This window comes from Octopus sinensis, linkage group LG21, assembly GCF_006345805.1.
Source record: "Octopus sinensis linkage group LG21, ASM634580v1, whole genome shotgun sequence".
Taxonomy (NCBI): Eukaryota; Metazoa; Mollusca; class Cephalopoda; order Octopoda; family Octopodidae; genus Octopus; species Octopus sinensis.
This window is the reverse complement of record NC_043017.1, coordinates 24,709,784-24,726,160: the sequence shown is the minus strand read 5'-3', so window position 1 is coordinate 24,726,160 and position 16,377 is coordinate 24,709,784. Positions and strand designations below refer to the sequence as shown.

At 32.1% G+C, this 16,377-nt stretch overlaps 1 protein-coding gene across 6 annotated transcripts; it reads right to left on the bottom strand.

Annotated features, from left to right (window-relative positions):
* Positions 1-119: 119 nt before the first annotated feature.
* Positions 120-15,937, bottom strand: LOC115223039 (ELAV-like protein 1). Of its 6 annotated transcripts, none has more exons than XR_005003327.1 (4): positions 15,784-15,933; positions 667-740; positions 504-541; positions 120-395 (listed from the first exon to the last, which is right to left on the bottom strand). XR_005003327.1 is itself a non-coding variant. In XM_029793470.2 (3 exons), exon 3 carries the CDS (start codon positions 5,228-5,230, stop codon positions 4,304-4,306), a length of 927 nt encoding a protein of 308 aa, XP_029649330.2. In that variant the 5' UTR covers positions 5,231-5,279; positions 7,820-7,889; positions 15,784-15,937; the 3' UTR covers positions 3,850-4,303. The 6 variants fall into 6 exon arrangements, 4 of the variants coding, with proteins under 4 accessions (XP_029649330.2, XP_036367833.1, XP_036367836.1 ...); XR_005003326.1 differs by lacking the exon at positions 15,784-15,933 and adding an exon at positions 15,561-15,777; XM_029793470.2 differs by lacking the exons at positions 120-395; positions 504-541; positions 667-740 and adding exons at positions 3,850-5,279; positions 7,820-7,889 and having other exon boundaries at positions 15,784-15,937.
* Between the last annotated feature and the right edge of the window lie 440 nt (positions 15,938-16,377).

Here is a 16,377-nt window from a genome sequence, read left to right as displayed (position 1 = left end):
CTGGAATCTGTAACTCAAATTCAAAATTAGCTCTTCAAATGTGAAGTCTCTGGGTTAGCTCTCCGTGCTGAAGCATGCCTTCAGAATATAAAACAAGTGAATTAATAAGTGAAAACCCATTAAACTTTCAAATAGCACAAATCAAAATGGTGCTTACTTTATTTTCTAATGTCAACCAGAGATTGCAAAATTAAAATGGAATCTCATGTTTTGAGAGGTATGAAAATAATTTGACCATAAATGCATTAAAATGTATTAAAAAAAAAAAAACGAAAAAACTTCTTTGCTGATTATATTCAATAAGATTTCTCATCTCTTTGGTTACATCTCATCTCTTTGGTCTACGATATTTTCTTTGGTTATCTTTAAACATCAAATTTGAAATGAAATTAATCCTGAAAAATATATATTTAAAAAAAGAAAAAATGTAAGTAACATTGACTTAATAAAGGAAAATACATAACGAGTTAAATTAAGGTAATTTTCAAAAAGTATTAACTTACCATTAATAAAAAGAAAATCCAAATTTTATGTTATCCCCCTGAAACAGAGAGAATATTTTTAGTTCAAAAAGATTACAATGCTAAATATATTTAGCACTCTGAAACCAAATTAAATGAAAACACTTATCAGCTTGGAAGAATTATACTAATATTGTTTACCCACCCAGACCATGATTAAGACTTTTATCTCTGATGAGAATGGTAAACACCATGTGGTCCTCTGGTTCTTCCGTAACCCTGAAATGTAAAAGTGGTTGCGATTGTCAGTCGTACAGTTAAGTGTATGTCCAAATCTCAAACATTCATTTATTGCAATCGATGTAAAAATGTTTAAGTTTTTTTTTATTAAAAATTAATATTTAAAGTTATCTTCAATTAAATGAAAATGTTACAAATGTAACTTTAAGAAAAACAATTTGGCAACAATAAAGTAAAAAGGGTTTGAAATACTCCAGATAGCTACCATGATATGAGGGCTTTTTTTTTTTTTGTCCATGTGGGACCAGGAAGGAACAGTAGCTTAATTGAAATAACTAACCAATCTATAAAATGCAACAAGCCTCCTGAACAGTCAGTCGTGGGTAGGCAAAAGCAGTAACAAAGCACAGCAGTTGGTATGAAGTACACTGGGGTTCCATGGTCAACTAAGTTAGCATTTTTTGGGGGGACAGGGCGGGAAATAAAATTCAGGTATAGGGGTGTGGAAGGATAGAAAAATAGGTGGAGAGGATTGACAAATCATGAAGTTATAGAAGAAAAAAGATAAAAAAATAAAATAATGGGTCTTTGGTAACGTACAGTATCTGCAACTTAGAAGAAATTTTTATCATTTTACTCTCTAGGTTATGCACTTTCCTCACACTTCTAGTCCTTTATCAAAATATAAAAATGTTTGTGAGAAAAATCAACTCTATTTAGTTAACATTTTTATTAAGCATCTGAAATGACACCTGTTATTATCCAAATGGGGAGAGGCCAGTCACTCACAAATAGGATTTAAAGTCTACAGGATTAAGTTAAATACCTGGGGTTATTTTGGTTTTTTTTTTTTTGTAAGATAAACATGGGTGCAGATTTACAGATATTTAAAACCTCAAAATGTGATGAGGGGGAAAAAAAAACATCTAAACTAACTCTTAGATAGCATATGATAATCATGACAAAACATGAAGGTTTGTTTGAGCCACAAGTAAAAATGTTTTGGAATTTTATCTGAGATTAATTTAAAATTGGGAATTAAAGCAAAAATAAAACCTAAATATTTTTCTAAAAAGTCATTTAAAAAAAAAACCCTTTAAACCCTATCGTCATAACTCTTTTTGATTTGTTCTAAGAATCTTGTTACTTTTTAAACACTAATTACCATGGATTAGTAATTAGCAAGACCTTTATTAAAGGACTTCTTGAAAGCTGGAAGGTTTTAAAACTAATCACATAACAAAAATTACTTTTTTCAATAGAAAGGGGGGAGAAAAAAAATAGCTAAGTTGTTAAACAATATAATGTTTATTGGTAATCTCACCCACTCGCTAAAAAAAAAAAATATAAAGAAAAAAAAAAGCAAACCTTTTGATATTACAAAAGTTTTAACATGAAAGCTGTTTTAATCTAGAATTATCTTCAATTGCCTAAAAACAGTCCAAATTAATTTTAAGTTACTTGCATAATACAATATTCATGATACCAACTAGATTTTAAGAATTCAATTATTGACAAGTTAGTAGCTGAGAGTAAATGAAATCAATTCGGATGATATACCAGTACTATATACATTGTAAACCAACTGTGACACTAAAGATGCCGTCATCACTTCCTGTCAATATTTCTAGTCAACAAGGTTCTGACTGGCCTTTTACACGTCGAAGTTAAAATTTTGAAACCAAATTAAATTTAAACGACATTTTTCTTAACATGAGAAATGAAAAAGACATACACCAAAACCATTAAAGAATAATTTTAAAATATAAGTAGCGAGAAACAGCCAACAAGAACTTGATAAAAATCACACTTTTTTGTTTGTTATTCTCTCAAGCAAAAAAGACCAGTATTTTTTTATCTAAATCAATATCCACAGTCACAATCCAAAGCTTTAAAACTTCACCTTTTATAAGATTATTTCTGAATATTTGACAATACAAAACAGGAAAAATCAATTTTACCTGAAGCAAGACACTTAACACACACAAGCAAATAGTGACAACTTTTTGCCTTTAAAAAAAAAAGACCCATTATTTTTATTTTTAAAACTTCAAATTAATCAGAATACCAGCCAAATGCTTTTGCTTTCAGAGAAGTCAGCTATTAAAAGACCTTTTATAAATTATCCCAAGAATTCACCAAATCCAACCTATTTATCTCTATCTGAAGGAAGGGATAGAAGAAAGTTGAACCTACCTGCACAGAAATAAACATAGTTCTTTATTTCAAAACTAATCGAGTCTTCCAGACAATTACAGGAAGATCTTGGTGGATAAATTGGAATCTTCATTGGAATATTTTATGTCTTCATTCATCTCGTTAATGGTAAAAAAAAAAAACTGGAAACAGAAACTGGCATTCCTGGTCGATGGAAGCTTATTTCCCTCCCAAATGACTTTACTCGATGGATAGGTTGCTCACAGAACAGCATTTTAAATGTAACAGTTTCCCAGAGCTATTTCTTTCAACATAAAATGGAAATTCTTTCAATTAAAATTACATTACCCAATTTTTTTTTCTTAAATAAATCCTATGGCTAATATATCTTTAACACTATCGTGTGTCTGGTTAGAAATAATTCCTAACTAATCACCAAATATAAAGCCAGCAGCTGTTATCTTTAGTTGTAAAAATTAAAAACTTACTGATGCACTACCTAGCAAGCATTTAATGAGAAATTTTGTAAAGTTTTAGTCAAGTGAATTTTAAATATATATTACATAATATATAAATATATAACAACTCTTAACCAAAATTATTAAAAATTAAACTAAGCATGGAAGTTTATTTTTCAACAATTCAGTTATTCTTTGAAATATTTAAAAATCTTACACAAGTATTTGGAAAAAAAAAAAACGTCTCGTACACAAACTTCACACAGGCAAACACAAATATAAACACTCACACAACCCTAAGCAAACAATTGAACAACTCAAAAACAGTAAATATTGTTACTGCATATTAAAGCTATTAGGACCTTATGAAATTTAAAAAAAAAAAAGGCATACCGGGATGATGAGGATATTAGCTTAAATCAAGACAAGTGACAGCTTTCATGTGCAGTAAGATTGTTTTGAGTGTGCTCAGTGATAACATTTTCATAGCTAATTCTGATAGACAGAGAGAAAATTAAGACAAACAAAAAAAATACTTCGCTAAAAGCGATTTATGTTTTCTAAGATACATAATGTATTTTTGATAAAATGTTTCAACAAGTAAAACCTATTTGGTTTACAGTAAATAGCAATAAATTGTAAACTAAATCTCCAGTCAATGTTGACTGGAGTTTGTTTTTTTTTTTCTTTTCTTTCTTTTTTTTTTTTGCAATGACAAGGGTTTATTATGGAAATAGAAAAAAAAAATGTGAGAGGTGGAGAAAAAAAAAACTCATGAGAAAAAAAAATAAATGGGAGATGAGAGGAAGGAAAGGGAAGGGGGAAATCCCAGGATACACCATAACATTTTATTTCATGGCTTTTTTAAAACCTATAATGTATGTCCTTCAGCATGAAAATTTAATGATTAATAAAAAAAAAATGTAATGGGAGGGATTTACAGAAAAAAATGTTATTTTAAAAATAAGGGGAATTTCCTAGAAATCACTAGTTCTTGAACTTCACTTGCAGAGGTCGACCACAACCAGCATAATCATAGCCATTAAGTCGTGCAATTGCATTCTGAGCCTCTTGAAGATTGGTCATTGTAACAAAACCATAATTTTTAGATTGTCCCTTTTGATGATCCCTCATGATGTTGACTTTCTGGACTGTTCCAAAGGGAGAAAATAATTGCCACAAGGTTTTTTCACAAGAACTGGCTCCAATGTTGTATACAAAAATAACATATCCTCCCTGAGAGAGGCTCAAACCAGAGTTAGGTGTTGAGTAATTGCCTGTCACTGGATTATAACGGAATCTATTGCCAGGACTTCTCATTGGACCAGGTGCTGGGAAGCATGGAGCAGTATTGATGTAGGGCATTGCAGGGGGACGTACCTTCTTTGCATTGTCATCAGCAAATTTAATAAGTAGAGCTTCTGTACCACCAGCAGGAACTGTGCCAGTTATTTGGTTTATCGCTTCCTCAGCTTGCTTCTTCTGATCAAAAAGAACAAAACCAACACCCTTTGACACACCAGTCGCCTGGTCTGTCAAAACTCTCGACTGTATTATTGTTCCAAATTGCTGAAAAAGACGTTCCAAGTCCATCTGCTGGTAATGTCTAGGAAGATTTCTAACATATAAATTAGCCCCTTTGATCTCCTCACCACCAGGCCTTGCTAAAGCAACTTTAATGGTTTTATTCTGCATCTGAAGTCCATTCAATGTTTGCATTGCTCTCTGAGCATCTTCTACATTCTCATAATCAACAAAACCAAAACCATAGCTATAGCCAGTGGCTTTGTCTCTGACTATTTTAGCAGATTTGATGGGACCTATGCTTAAAAACATAGAACGAAACTCTTCATCAGTAAGAGTTTGTGGGATGTAATTAATTATCAGGTTGGTACGCTTGTTGTCCATCTCCATCTTGAAAATGTATCGCAGTCAGTCAAACTTCCAGGTAATATGTATGTTCCTCCATTGGGGAGAAGATAAAAAAAAAAAAAAAAAAAATTATATCAGAGGATTCCTGGGAAAATTAAAAAAAAAAAACATATAGACAGTAGGAAAAAAAAAAAAGTTCTCAATAAAATATTGCTTCAGTGTTCTCCATATACGAGTACCGATCAAATACAGCATGGTTCCTTATAGATAGTGCGTACAGAAAGGTAGAGATAAGAGGAAGTCCACAAGCCTGCATCTAGTATTAAATTGTTGAAATGTAAAGTAGTTTTTGAAAGGACTAAAAACATATCAGAAGTGTCATCACAAATCCAGATTCAAACACAAGAACAATTCTAACACTTGTAAAATTCCTTACATATATACAATATTTAATTTCCCTTCAACATTAAATTGGAATTTTAAGTATAAATAATATTTTTAACCAAGGAATATCATTTATACTTCATGCTTGAAGAGAAAGTTTAATCAACAACAAACAACAGCAACAACAAACAACGAAAACAATCGGCATCAAAATTTAATATAATTATATTTCCCCAAATATCTTCCGTATTATTAACTCCATTACAAACCCAAGGAAATTTAAAACGTTTATTGTAAATATTAGGAATAAAAAAAATTTTTTTGAATCAGTAGCAGCAGCAGCAACAGAATTGTAATGTTAATCAAATTGAATTCTCTCAAGAACAATACAGAAATGTAAGATTTGCAATTATGTTTGATAAATATTTAGGAATAAAAAAAAAAATGATTAGTCCAAAGAATTGTCCTAAATTTAACATTTACATTTCAACCATTTAATTATACGCTAATTTCATATTTTTGTGTTTTTTTTCAAACCCTCCTCAGCACATACATTTAAAAAAATTTTCTTTCCCCCACCCCAACCTTGAAGCCCAGCATACAGAGTATTCAATGAATAGATCATGGAGAACACTGCTGCAGTTTTCTTCAATTTTATAGTGAAATTTTTTTTTTTTAAAAACGAATAACGAAACTTTTATTAGTTTTATCCGAAAAGTAAACGTGATATCACAAGATATTCGCAATACAGATTTAAGGAAATTCATATTAAAAAAAATTCTTTTTTCAAAATTAAAATATCATATAGAACAAATATCGGACAGAGGCACAAAATCATGGATTTATTTTTAAATACTGTAGATCGCAAATGCTAACAATCATCAATACATGATGGGTGGGAGATAAAAATAAACTAAAAATTTTTGGAAAATTTTAAAATGCATTCCAAATTAATTTACATCATTGAAGCAAATTAATTTTTCTTCTTTTAATAGATAAGAATAAACCAGTAAAAAGGAATAAATTTATGTAAAACAAGTTACATTATTAAAGTGAAACGTGCTAATACAAAAAGTCACTCATGACAGTATGAAAATGTAAGGAATCTGTGGGGCTTGAACCCACGTCTATTCAATGACTATTTTAAATAATTTAAAGTTTATCATAAATCTTCCTCTATGACAAACAATGGTAAATCCTGAAACTCTGCCATTGCATTTTTTTTCAGCAATGCGATAAGTATTGGCATATAAACATCTAGTAATTTATGCAGGAAGATGAATATATAAAGTGTTTCTAAACAGATTACTCGAAATATAAAATATATATATGTATCTATATAATACCTAGTCATCTGGAAATGCAAACACCTAAACTAAGAAATAAAAAAAAAGTGATCATATGTTTCAAGAGCAAAGAAAAAAAAAATACAAGAAAAAAATTGCAACTTCAGAGATCTACATCCACACAAAAAGCTTATCAAGGTAGCAGAGATTTAAAAAAAAAAAATAATAAAAAAAAATAAAGGTTTCGGTTAAGCTATAAAAATATAACTTCAGAATCAGTTTCTATGACTTTCTCCCTAAAACAGCATGCAAACTCAAATTTGAAAATGCATTCTATGGTTTATTTGAGTAACTTCATTTAAAGAGTTTTCATTTCAAATCTTAAAATTATGACGTACAAAACAGTCAGATGGAATAAGTTTTGACATTGATATTTTCACCCAATTCTATATAAGACAAGACAGGTCAACATGCTCACTCAACTTGTTCAAAGAAAATTCATGCAAAATAAGCAACAGTGAAGTGCCAATAAATTAGTGGGTGGGAGGGCGGCGATGGGAATTGAAAGGAAATATAATTTTCCTATGTACAGCTATAAGTCATGGAGGAGAATAATTTACATTGTGGAGCAAACATACCAACACAATAATGCAGAACCACTTTAAAAGAAAATTGTGCACACTTTATGTAGTGGTGATTGCATTCAGCCTTTACAGAGAGAAAAAGAAAAGCTGATATTATTATTATCCGAAGACTAATAACCATCTCTCGACACTTCCCTGTTGCAAAGATACCAAGATGATTGTTGGGAGGGAAAAATAAAAGGAAAGCCAACTGTAATTTTAGATTCTGAAGTCATATTAATTTTTTTTTTTTATATATACATATATATTTATATATATGTAAGAGTAAATTATTTGAGCAGGTAAACAATTAAAAAAAAAAAAAAATAAAAAATTACCTCCCACTTTCTTGTAAATAGGGGCTCAATAAAAAACTGGAATCAGCAGGTAAAAATGTACATAGAAAGTCTATGAAAAAAAAAAAAAAGCAAAAAGAAAACAATAACAAATATTAGGCATAGATATTAAACAAAAGACAAATACTGTTTATGAGTGTTTGTATATATACATATATAATATATATATATATGTAAAACATTATATATATATTATATATTTAATATATATGTTTATTGAAAAAAAATACCTCCCTGCTTCTTCACATCTGGTTAACGTTTTAGAGCTTTCAAAGAAAAAAAAAATTGTGTGTATATATATAGAGCTATATATATATACGTATATATATATTACCATATATATGGTTATATATACATTTAATGCAGAAGTATACATTTTTTAAATCAGAAATTGCTTTAAAAAAAAAAAAAAATTCAATTATCTTAAGTAAAAAAAAAAAGTGCAAATCCTTCAAAGATGAAGTAGTTTGTTCTGTAGAACCCACTAGGCTATTATAATCCAATCATAAATGGATAGAACTTATTACAGGATCAAGTTCTTGTCCTTTCTCTCAATGAGATGGTAGTAAAATTGAATCCCATTATTTTATTTTGACCCAATCCACAGAAATAGATGAAAAAAAGCCAAGTCAACTGCAAGTAGAATCCGATTGCAGGACCGAAGCATTGTCAAGCAATCCAACAAATCATGCAGCTACCTAGAGGTATCTATGCAAATCGAAATGAATTTCAAAAATGCATATGTAAATACATGGACAACTTGAAGGAAAGTAGACAATATCTATATCTATATACATACATGTATAGATATATATATGCATACATATAGAGTACTAGAACCAAAACTCACCCTACCACCTATTTCTGATGCATTCCATTTGACTAGCACAAAACCATTTAGGGAGGAATTGCCATCGGACAATATGAGATAGATAAATGAAATAGCTGGCTTTGAGTTTGAATTGCAGACTCGATTTGCCAGGAGCTTTGTTTTCCTACTGAACGGCGGTAGTAGTAGTCAGTTGATACGATACATAGCTATATTTCTTTCAAGAATTAGCGATTTGCAAAAACTAAGTGCTGTCCCACTCTCTCTCTCTAAGAGAAAGAAAGCATTAAGCAATTTTCTAGTAGAGAGAGCATGATTATTTGTTATTAGGTTCCAGCATGTTGCTAAAGAGATTTTTTAGATTTGCTTGCAACATGTAATAATGATTTCAATTACTGGCACAAGGCCAGCAATTTGGGGGAAGTGGAGTAAGTTGATTGCATTGACACTAATGCTCAACCCTGAAAGGTAGAAACGAACCTCAATGGTATTTGAACTCAGAATGTGAAGATGGACATAATGCCGCCAAGTATTATGGCCCAGTGTGCTAACATTTCTGCCAGCTCGCCTCTACATGCAGTAATAATAAACAGCTGTTTATCTCAAACAGCTTCCACCCCATAAACTGCAGTTAGGGGTTTCTATAGGAACTGTTGATGAAATAGCTAGTATTCCAATAGCACATCCTGTTAAGCTTTTTACATTATATACATGCATATAACAATGCTTTGATATTCTTTACTGAAGTAAATTCTTGCATGTATGATAAAAAGAATGAAAAATAGGCAATTCCAACTCATTTGTCAGAAGGTGATAGTTCTATTGAGACATTTCTTTATCAATTACTGAAGTATCTTTCCACTAAGATCTTTCATTTGGGGATAGTGCTAATTATTCAGTTATGGCAAACAAACTTCTTGGCAAAGCAAAACAAAGAAATAGCTTTAACAAAGATTGAAACTTGTATGTAACAGGAAGTAATTATCGATTTCCCATATAAAGTGCAAGAAACTAAATATTGATTAAAATAGATGGAACACACTAAAAACAACAATGAACTTCTACAGCTCAAGCGATAAGAAACAAGCCGACCAAAACCACGACTCCTCCATAAAACGAAGATTCAATTGATGATTAACATTACCAAATTCTGCTGCTGCTGCACAAGAGTCAAAACTAAATTTTTAAAATATAAATTTTAAAAAAAATTCAACAGCTAAAATATTACGCAAGAGAAATTCAGCTTTATTTGAGAAAAATTTTGAAAGATTTTATGTTGCCCGTTTTTGGCAACAGTTTAATCTGCTAAAAAATATATTCCACTCGAGTTGATTTCGTAAAGAACACTTCAGCTCACACTACTAATTCGTATTTTCTTCCACATTCTTGCCCATTAATGCTACAATTGTCTTCCCAAGTTAAATTCTTTTGGCTCCATTCCAGTGATATCATATACCAATACCAACATATACAAAATTCCATATAATAAACATGCCAACTTCCTTTTCCAACTCTTCACTAAAATATAGAAATTCCAAAATATTCATCCTAAAATCCAATATTATTAACGGCTAAAATTCCATGTTTCTATCAATAAAAAGTGAGCTTATGAAGCTATGAATAACGGAACTAACATTCCTCAAGAGAAATATTTCTTTATATCTCATCAAAAATACCTGAAGGACAAAGTTGTGTTTAACATTCACCCCTATATGAGTTTTTCGAGAAAATTTCAACATCGTCCTGAGACGATTCCTTTAAGCTTCCAAAAATAGAGGACAAGCATCGAGAGGGTGGAGGACGACCCCTGTAAATCAGGGGAGCTTAAACTTCCTAGCAACGAACGATAGAAGGCTTGCCCGTAATTCTAGGGTTTTAAACCTAGTTCTATCACGAATAGAAGAAGAAAAAAAAAAGTAAATGTTTTCTTTTTTCGAGGGACGTGAAAATGCAGCGGAATAATAGCTGTCTCGATTAAACAGGAGAGATGGTCGCGAAGAGTGTGCTCAATAAGCTTTCATATTAGTTTTATAAAACCACAGAACTTCAAACTACACCAAGCATTAAAAAAATAGAACCCATTTGTGGAAAAAAAAAAAAAAAAAAAAAATCAATCATCATCTGTTGCTAATGAAATAGCATGCTTAATAAATTCAGCATATCCATAAAAGTGGGTGACTGGTGAATAAGGAAAACCCAGTGAAACAAAAAATAAAAAAATAAATCATGCCCTTAAATTGCTCTGAGAAGGAAGATATATTGTACCTAAATATTCAATTCCAGAAAAGGGATAAAAAAAAAACACGAAGAGATGCATGCATAATATAGAAATGAATGAACAGAACTTAATATAATTCATGCCTAACAAACACATTGTGTCAGCTTTCCAACATATTGACAACAGCTTTAGTAATTAAACAATACATGATTTAGTCGCCTCTATGTCACAGGTGTGTGATGTGGATACCTTTTCGCACGATTCTAAGAGAAGAAACTCGCTTGTTACCAGTTGACGACATACAACATCAACAAAAAGTTACTGATTTATTTTTTATTACCAAATAAATAAAATATAAACAAAAAAAAAAATACAAAAAGGAAACAGGGTTACAAAAATACTAAATACAGATGTAGACCCACCCGAAATAGTAGTCCAAGTAAGCCAACTGAAAGACATTATTTATAAGATGGTCACTTCAACACAACCTTAATCGAAAGATTTATAAAAAAAAATTACACGTTCTTTGAGAACGTTTCTCACAGGAACCGGTGATTAAATCTCCCATTTTTTTTCCTTCTTGAATTAATAATCTTTTTCTATTTACAGGCCACAAAGCCTGAAACTTCGGGAGGATGGATGTAGGACAGTCGAATACCAAAGATCCAGTGATCGACCCCCGGAAGGATGAAGGATAAAATCGACCTTGGAGGAATTTGAACGCGGAACGTATAGACAGAAAGAGATGCTGTTAAGCATTGTCTGGCGTGGCCACAATTTTGCTAGGCCACCTGTCTTCTGGCTTCAAATTCTAGACATGTTTTATTATTAATAAATAAACAGAGGGGGCGGGGTGGGGGGGGGGAGACCATCTCCAATAATTCATGTTGCACGCGTACGGGAGCCTACATACATACACGTATGTAAAACAATCTAATGCATTAGCTGGTATGATATAGACACGAACCGGAAACTTAATACAAACTATTTTACAAGATATCTTACATAAAAATTTTAAAAAATGAAGACGCAGCGAATGTTGCGAACTTAGCCAATGCTGAAGAACAGTGCTTAGCTCTCTCTCTCTCTTACACACACACACACACACAAAATGGCGCAACTAGGTAAGTGCATCTTCACCGACTTAGATCACCCTTAGCTTTAAAAAATGCTTGCTTTTTAGTGAAATCCACCAAAGATGCATTTTAGATGGTTCAACAATTATATGGGGGGGGGGGAAATAACTTCTGTATTATATACACACACACACTAGTTTAAATGCCATTATAGTATTTCATGGACTCAGCAGTGACGCCAACAATTTTTCCTTGATTAAACTCGATATCCTCTTCCCATCTTTGAGGCACTACGCGAAATCGAAAGTGGTGTTCCTTCTAATAGAAGGTTTGTTGTACGGAGTTGAATGATTGGCGTATTCACATGACTTATGCAGACCACACCACTGGTCTGATTAAATAAACCCAGGTGCTTTACACCAGGATATTTCCTTAAAAAGAATGAAAGAAATGTCGACTGCACAATGCAATTTCACCAAGTCGTTCAAGGTGTGGAAATAGGAGTTACTATTATGCCGGTTCAAACAATACTACCCTTCAGAAATGTTACACATAACACACATATATATATATATATATATATATATATATATATATATATATATATAAACATTGTTGCAACATTGTCGGTTTCTTTAGAAAATCTGACGTTTATGTCTGAATTTTTATTGCGTATTTCATTCTTTAGTATTAATATTATTTTATTATTTGTTTACTGCTGTAATGTAAAGAAAGAAATGTCAATGTATGCGCGTAAAGATCTCTCTCTCTCTCTCTCTCTTTACTTCTTGTTTTGAGAGAGAGTAGGTGAAACCCAACCGAAGTGGAATCGGCAAATAATCGACACACAAAAACGAAAGTCTACTATAAATATAACAAGATATAGTTTCAGTCAGTACTTGTGGAAATAAAGAATCTCTCTACGTGAAAAAAAATTCAGAAACATTATCTATGAAATTGGTGCGTATAAAGCAGTGTAGGGCAAACTGTATGTAACCCGCGGGGTTTTCTGAATGGCACCCTAACGAAAAATTACATTGATCCTTTTAGTAAATGCAGTCTGTCCCTCTTGATCAGTCCTAGTATAAAGGAATTCGACTTCGGCAAATCGCTTTCACTCATTCTGTCATCGATTAATATTTTCAATAGGTTTTGTGCATCCTTTGCCAGAATTACAAACATTGTCAGTACCACGTAGTACAGGTGAGAGTTAAAATCCTAAATACAACTTTTAATGCACCCATTTTTATGTATTTCCATTCACCCGTGACCACTTTTGGTTCCTGGGGAAACACATTTCAACAGATATTGCTTATTGTCTGTCACTGCACTTCTCAGGTGTCAAGTTTTTTCGTCTGCCAACATCGATTCTGAACGCCATGATTATTGCTTGCTCACAATTTTGATTCCCCGAATATATATCTAACTAAAAATAAATTACCACAAAACCCAGTCTGAAGTTGTACTCTTAGCAAATACCTCATTTCCACCTGGAATAGTCTGTTAGGGGAAATATCAAACTTCTCTCTAAACCCTCGGAGGGGTGGAGGGAAAGGATGATGCGGTTAATTTACCAAAAGGTATCAAATGACAATTGAGCAACAACAAAAAAAAAGGTAAAATTACAGATTAACACTCTGTAATTTTACCCCCAAAAAAACTAGTTATTTATTTGCCTACAGATGCCGGGAACGTGACGTTAATGAAGATTTTAAGCATCACCAGGATAAGCTTCTTGCAGACATCTCAGACTGGCCAGGTTTAGAGGGAAACCAGCATCCTCGTAAAGCACGGGATGCGATGCAGCAGCAAAAGGCACATAAAACCATTAAAAAATAATACAAAGACGAAGGCCAAGGTTTCTTATTGCAACAACTTACCACATTAACGAGCACCGCATACTATATATATATATATATATATATATATATATATAATTTATTTTATAGAAGGAGCTTCTACAGGACTAGAACCGTTTCATTCTATGTATTGAGTACCTTATTTACTGTGGTTAACCCCGACTCAACCCGGGATCTACATATATATATATATATATATATATATAAAATGGCTACAATAATTGACGGAATGGTCATGGATGCATTGCCTTTTGATTATCGCTCTGTGCTGGTGGGACTTAACGCTTCCTAGCTTTGCCAGTAAAACTGATGATATAAATCAATATCTGATTAAGGACACATTCTAACTGGAATGATCGATATTCAGAAATGGCAACCCGTATTCCATATTCACAGGAATTTCGGATTTTAATAGTTTAATTACACAACCTTCGACTAATATGTCGAAGATGTCTACCAATATAGATGGGAATAACATATGTTTAGGATGCATGGATTTCAGATCCGTCTTTCATCCTTTAATATTAGACAGAATCAATCAATCAATATCAGTTCGCCTCTACCTTGTCTCTCTATGTGCTAGAGATGGTAGTTAAAATCTCACAAATCATACAGTAACGAATGAGAAAAGGAGAAGCTGTTACGTTTTTTCGACGGCCATGAATTAAGACGAATACGGACAAAAATAATTAAAGGAAAAATGATCACAGGTCTTTTCTGCTCCATCAGGGTTTGGCCTGGGACCTTAAAAACCCTGAATGGATGTCGTAGTTAGTTAAGAAGAAAAAGAAAGAAAACAAAATTATAAAGAATTTATGAAGTAAATGTTTCAAGTTTCTTCACCTAATTAATTAAGCCAACATTTTTGGCTTGTAAGAGGAAGAAACGAAATGAAGAATAAAACAGAAAAATCGGGGGAAAAAAAAATTATAAAACGTTTTCTCCATGACTTGAAATGTGATGGATTTTCTATGGAGAGGAATATATTGTAAGGTTATATTTATATATTTTTTTTTTAGTAAACTCCCACTTTTTTTTATACACAGCATTCATCAACATATTTAGGAAAATATACATATATATCCTTCCAAACCAGTTCACAGATATAAACACACTTTCATTCCTTTTTTTTCCTTCTACGTCACTAAAATTTTACACAAGATGCCGCAACAATCTACACACCACACTCTATATATAGGTGCGTGTGTATCGATTGTTTAATATTTGAGCTTTATATATGCATATTTAAAATGAAAAAAAGGCAGATATATTTCGCGATTCGGTTACAAAAAGAGAGGAGAGAGAAAAAAAACAGAGACAGGTCAGCCATCATCGTTGTTACATACATATTCGTGATACGAGTATATGTAGCAAATTTATTTATGTAATTGCTATATATAATAAAGCGGTATTGAGAGATAAAAGGTATTTTCAGATAAAATACTACGTTATATATACATGGACACACATAATTATGTCTATATGTGTGTGTGCGAGTGAGTGGAGGTGAAGATTTACAATACATATTGGAGTGACTGCTTCAATCGTTTGTGAAGACGAATTTATATGGAGAGGAAAAAAAAAGGCTGTACTTGAGAGACATCGCGTATTGGGGGATGAATTACAGGGGGGAGATCGTTAAGGTGGCAGGAAAAAAATGTAATGGTCGAAGAGAAGAATGAAAGAAGAATTGAAAAAGAAACGTGTAAAGGCCGCCATAGGAAATGAATAATGTACAAACCGTATCCAATATTGGTTGGTAGGTGGTGGAGAGGATTACATCCAGAACAGAGAACCGGGAAGAGATATTTGTGGTGGAGTGTTTGTAGCACGGGTAGCATCGAAAACAAAACCAGAGAGAAGTGGGGGGATGTGGCGAAGAGGAGAGAAAAAAAAAAAGCAAAAAAAAGTAAATTCTAATTTGATTTTTATAGGTTTTACAACTGCAATGATACGATACTGACCTGAGCAATGGAGATAAGAGGAAGAATAAAATATGGCGACTCCTCTAGAATTGTGGGTAGCTATAATCGAACTTTAAGCGGCAAGTGAAGGCAGTGAATAACGAGTAACCAATAGAAAGGCTGGGAAATTAAATATGTACACATTTATTTGCCCATTAAAAAATAAAAATACATGTGGTAGTCGGCGATGTGATTAATTTACGATTTAACATAAATATCCATTTACTATTCGAAGCGCTTCCTTTTTTTTAATATCTTCGTTTTCAGATCATTGCAGAAAAATTATAATGATGTCTGATGCTTTATGCAAGTCTTTTAGCAATAGTAGTCCTACTCCCTCCGAGCGTATCCTCCCTTTCACCTACAAACGATCGTTGTTTGAACACAATAATCATGTTTGATTACTTTTTTTTCCTAATAAATTCATTAAATTATTTCTTATTCAGGGTGACTGACTATTGCCCTTCATTTACATACCAAATACACTTTTTCTTTTTTTAAACAAATGGCACAGACGTCACAGCTTTATTACACACGATACAGGCTAGGATTTTGTATAATGTAAAGCAACAACCAATTATTTTAATTATTTTT

What these genes read in the sequence shown, in the direction of transcription:
- LOC115223039 (XM_029793470.2), bottom strand. Translation starts at nt 5,230, where the DNA reads ATGGAGATGGACAACAAGCGTACCAACCTGATAATTAATTACATCCCA.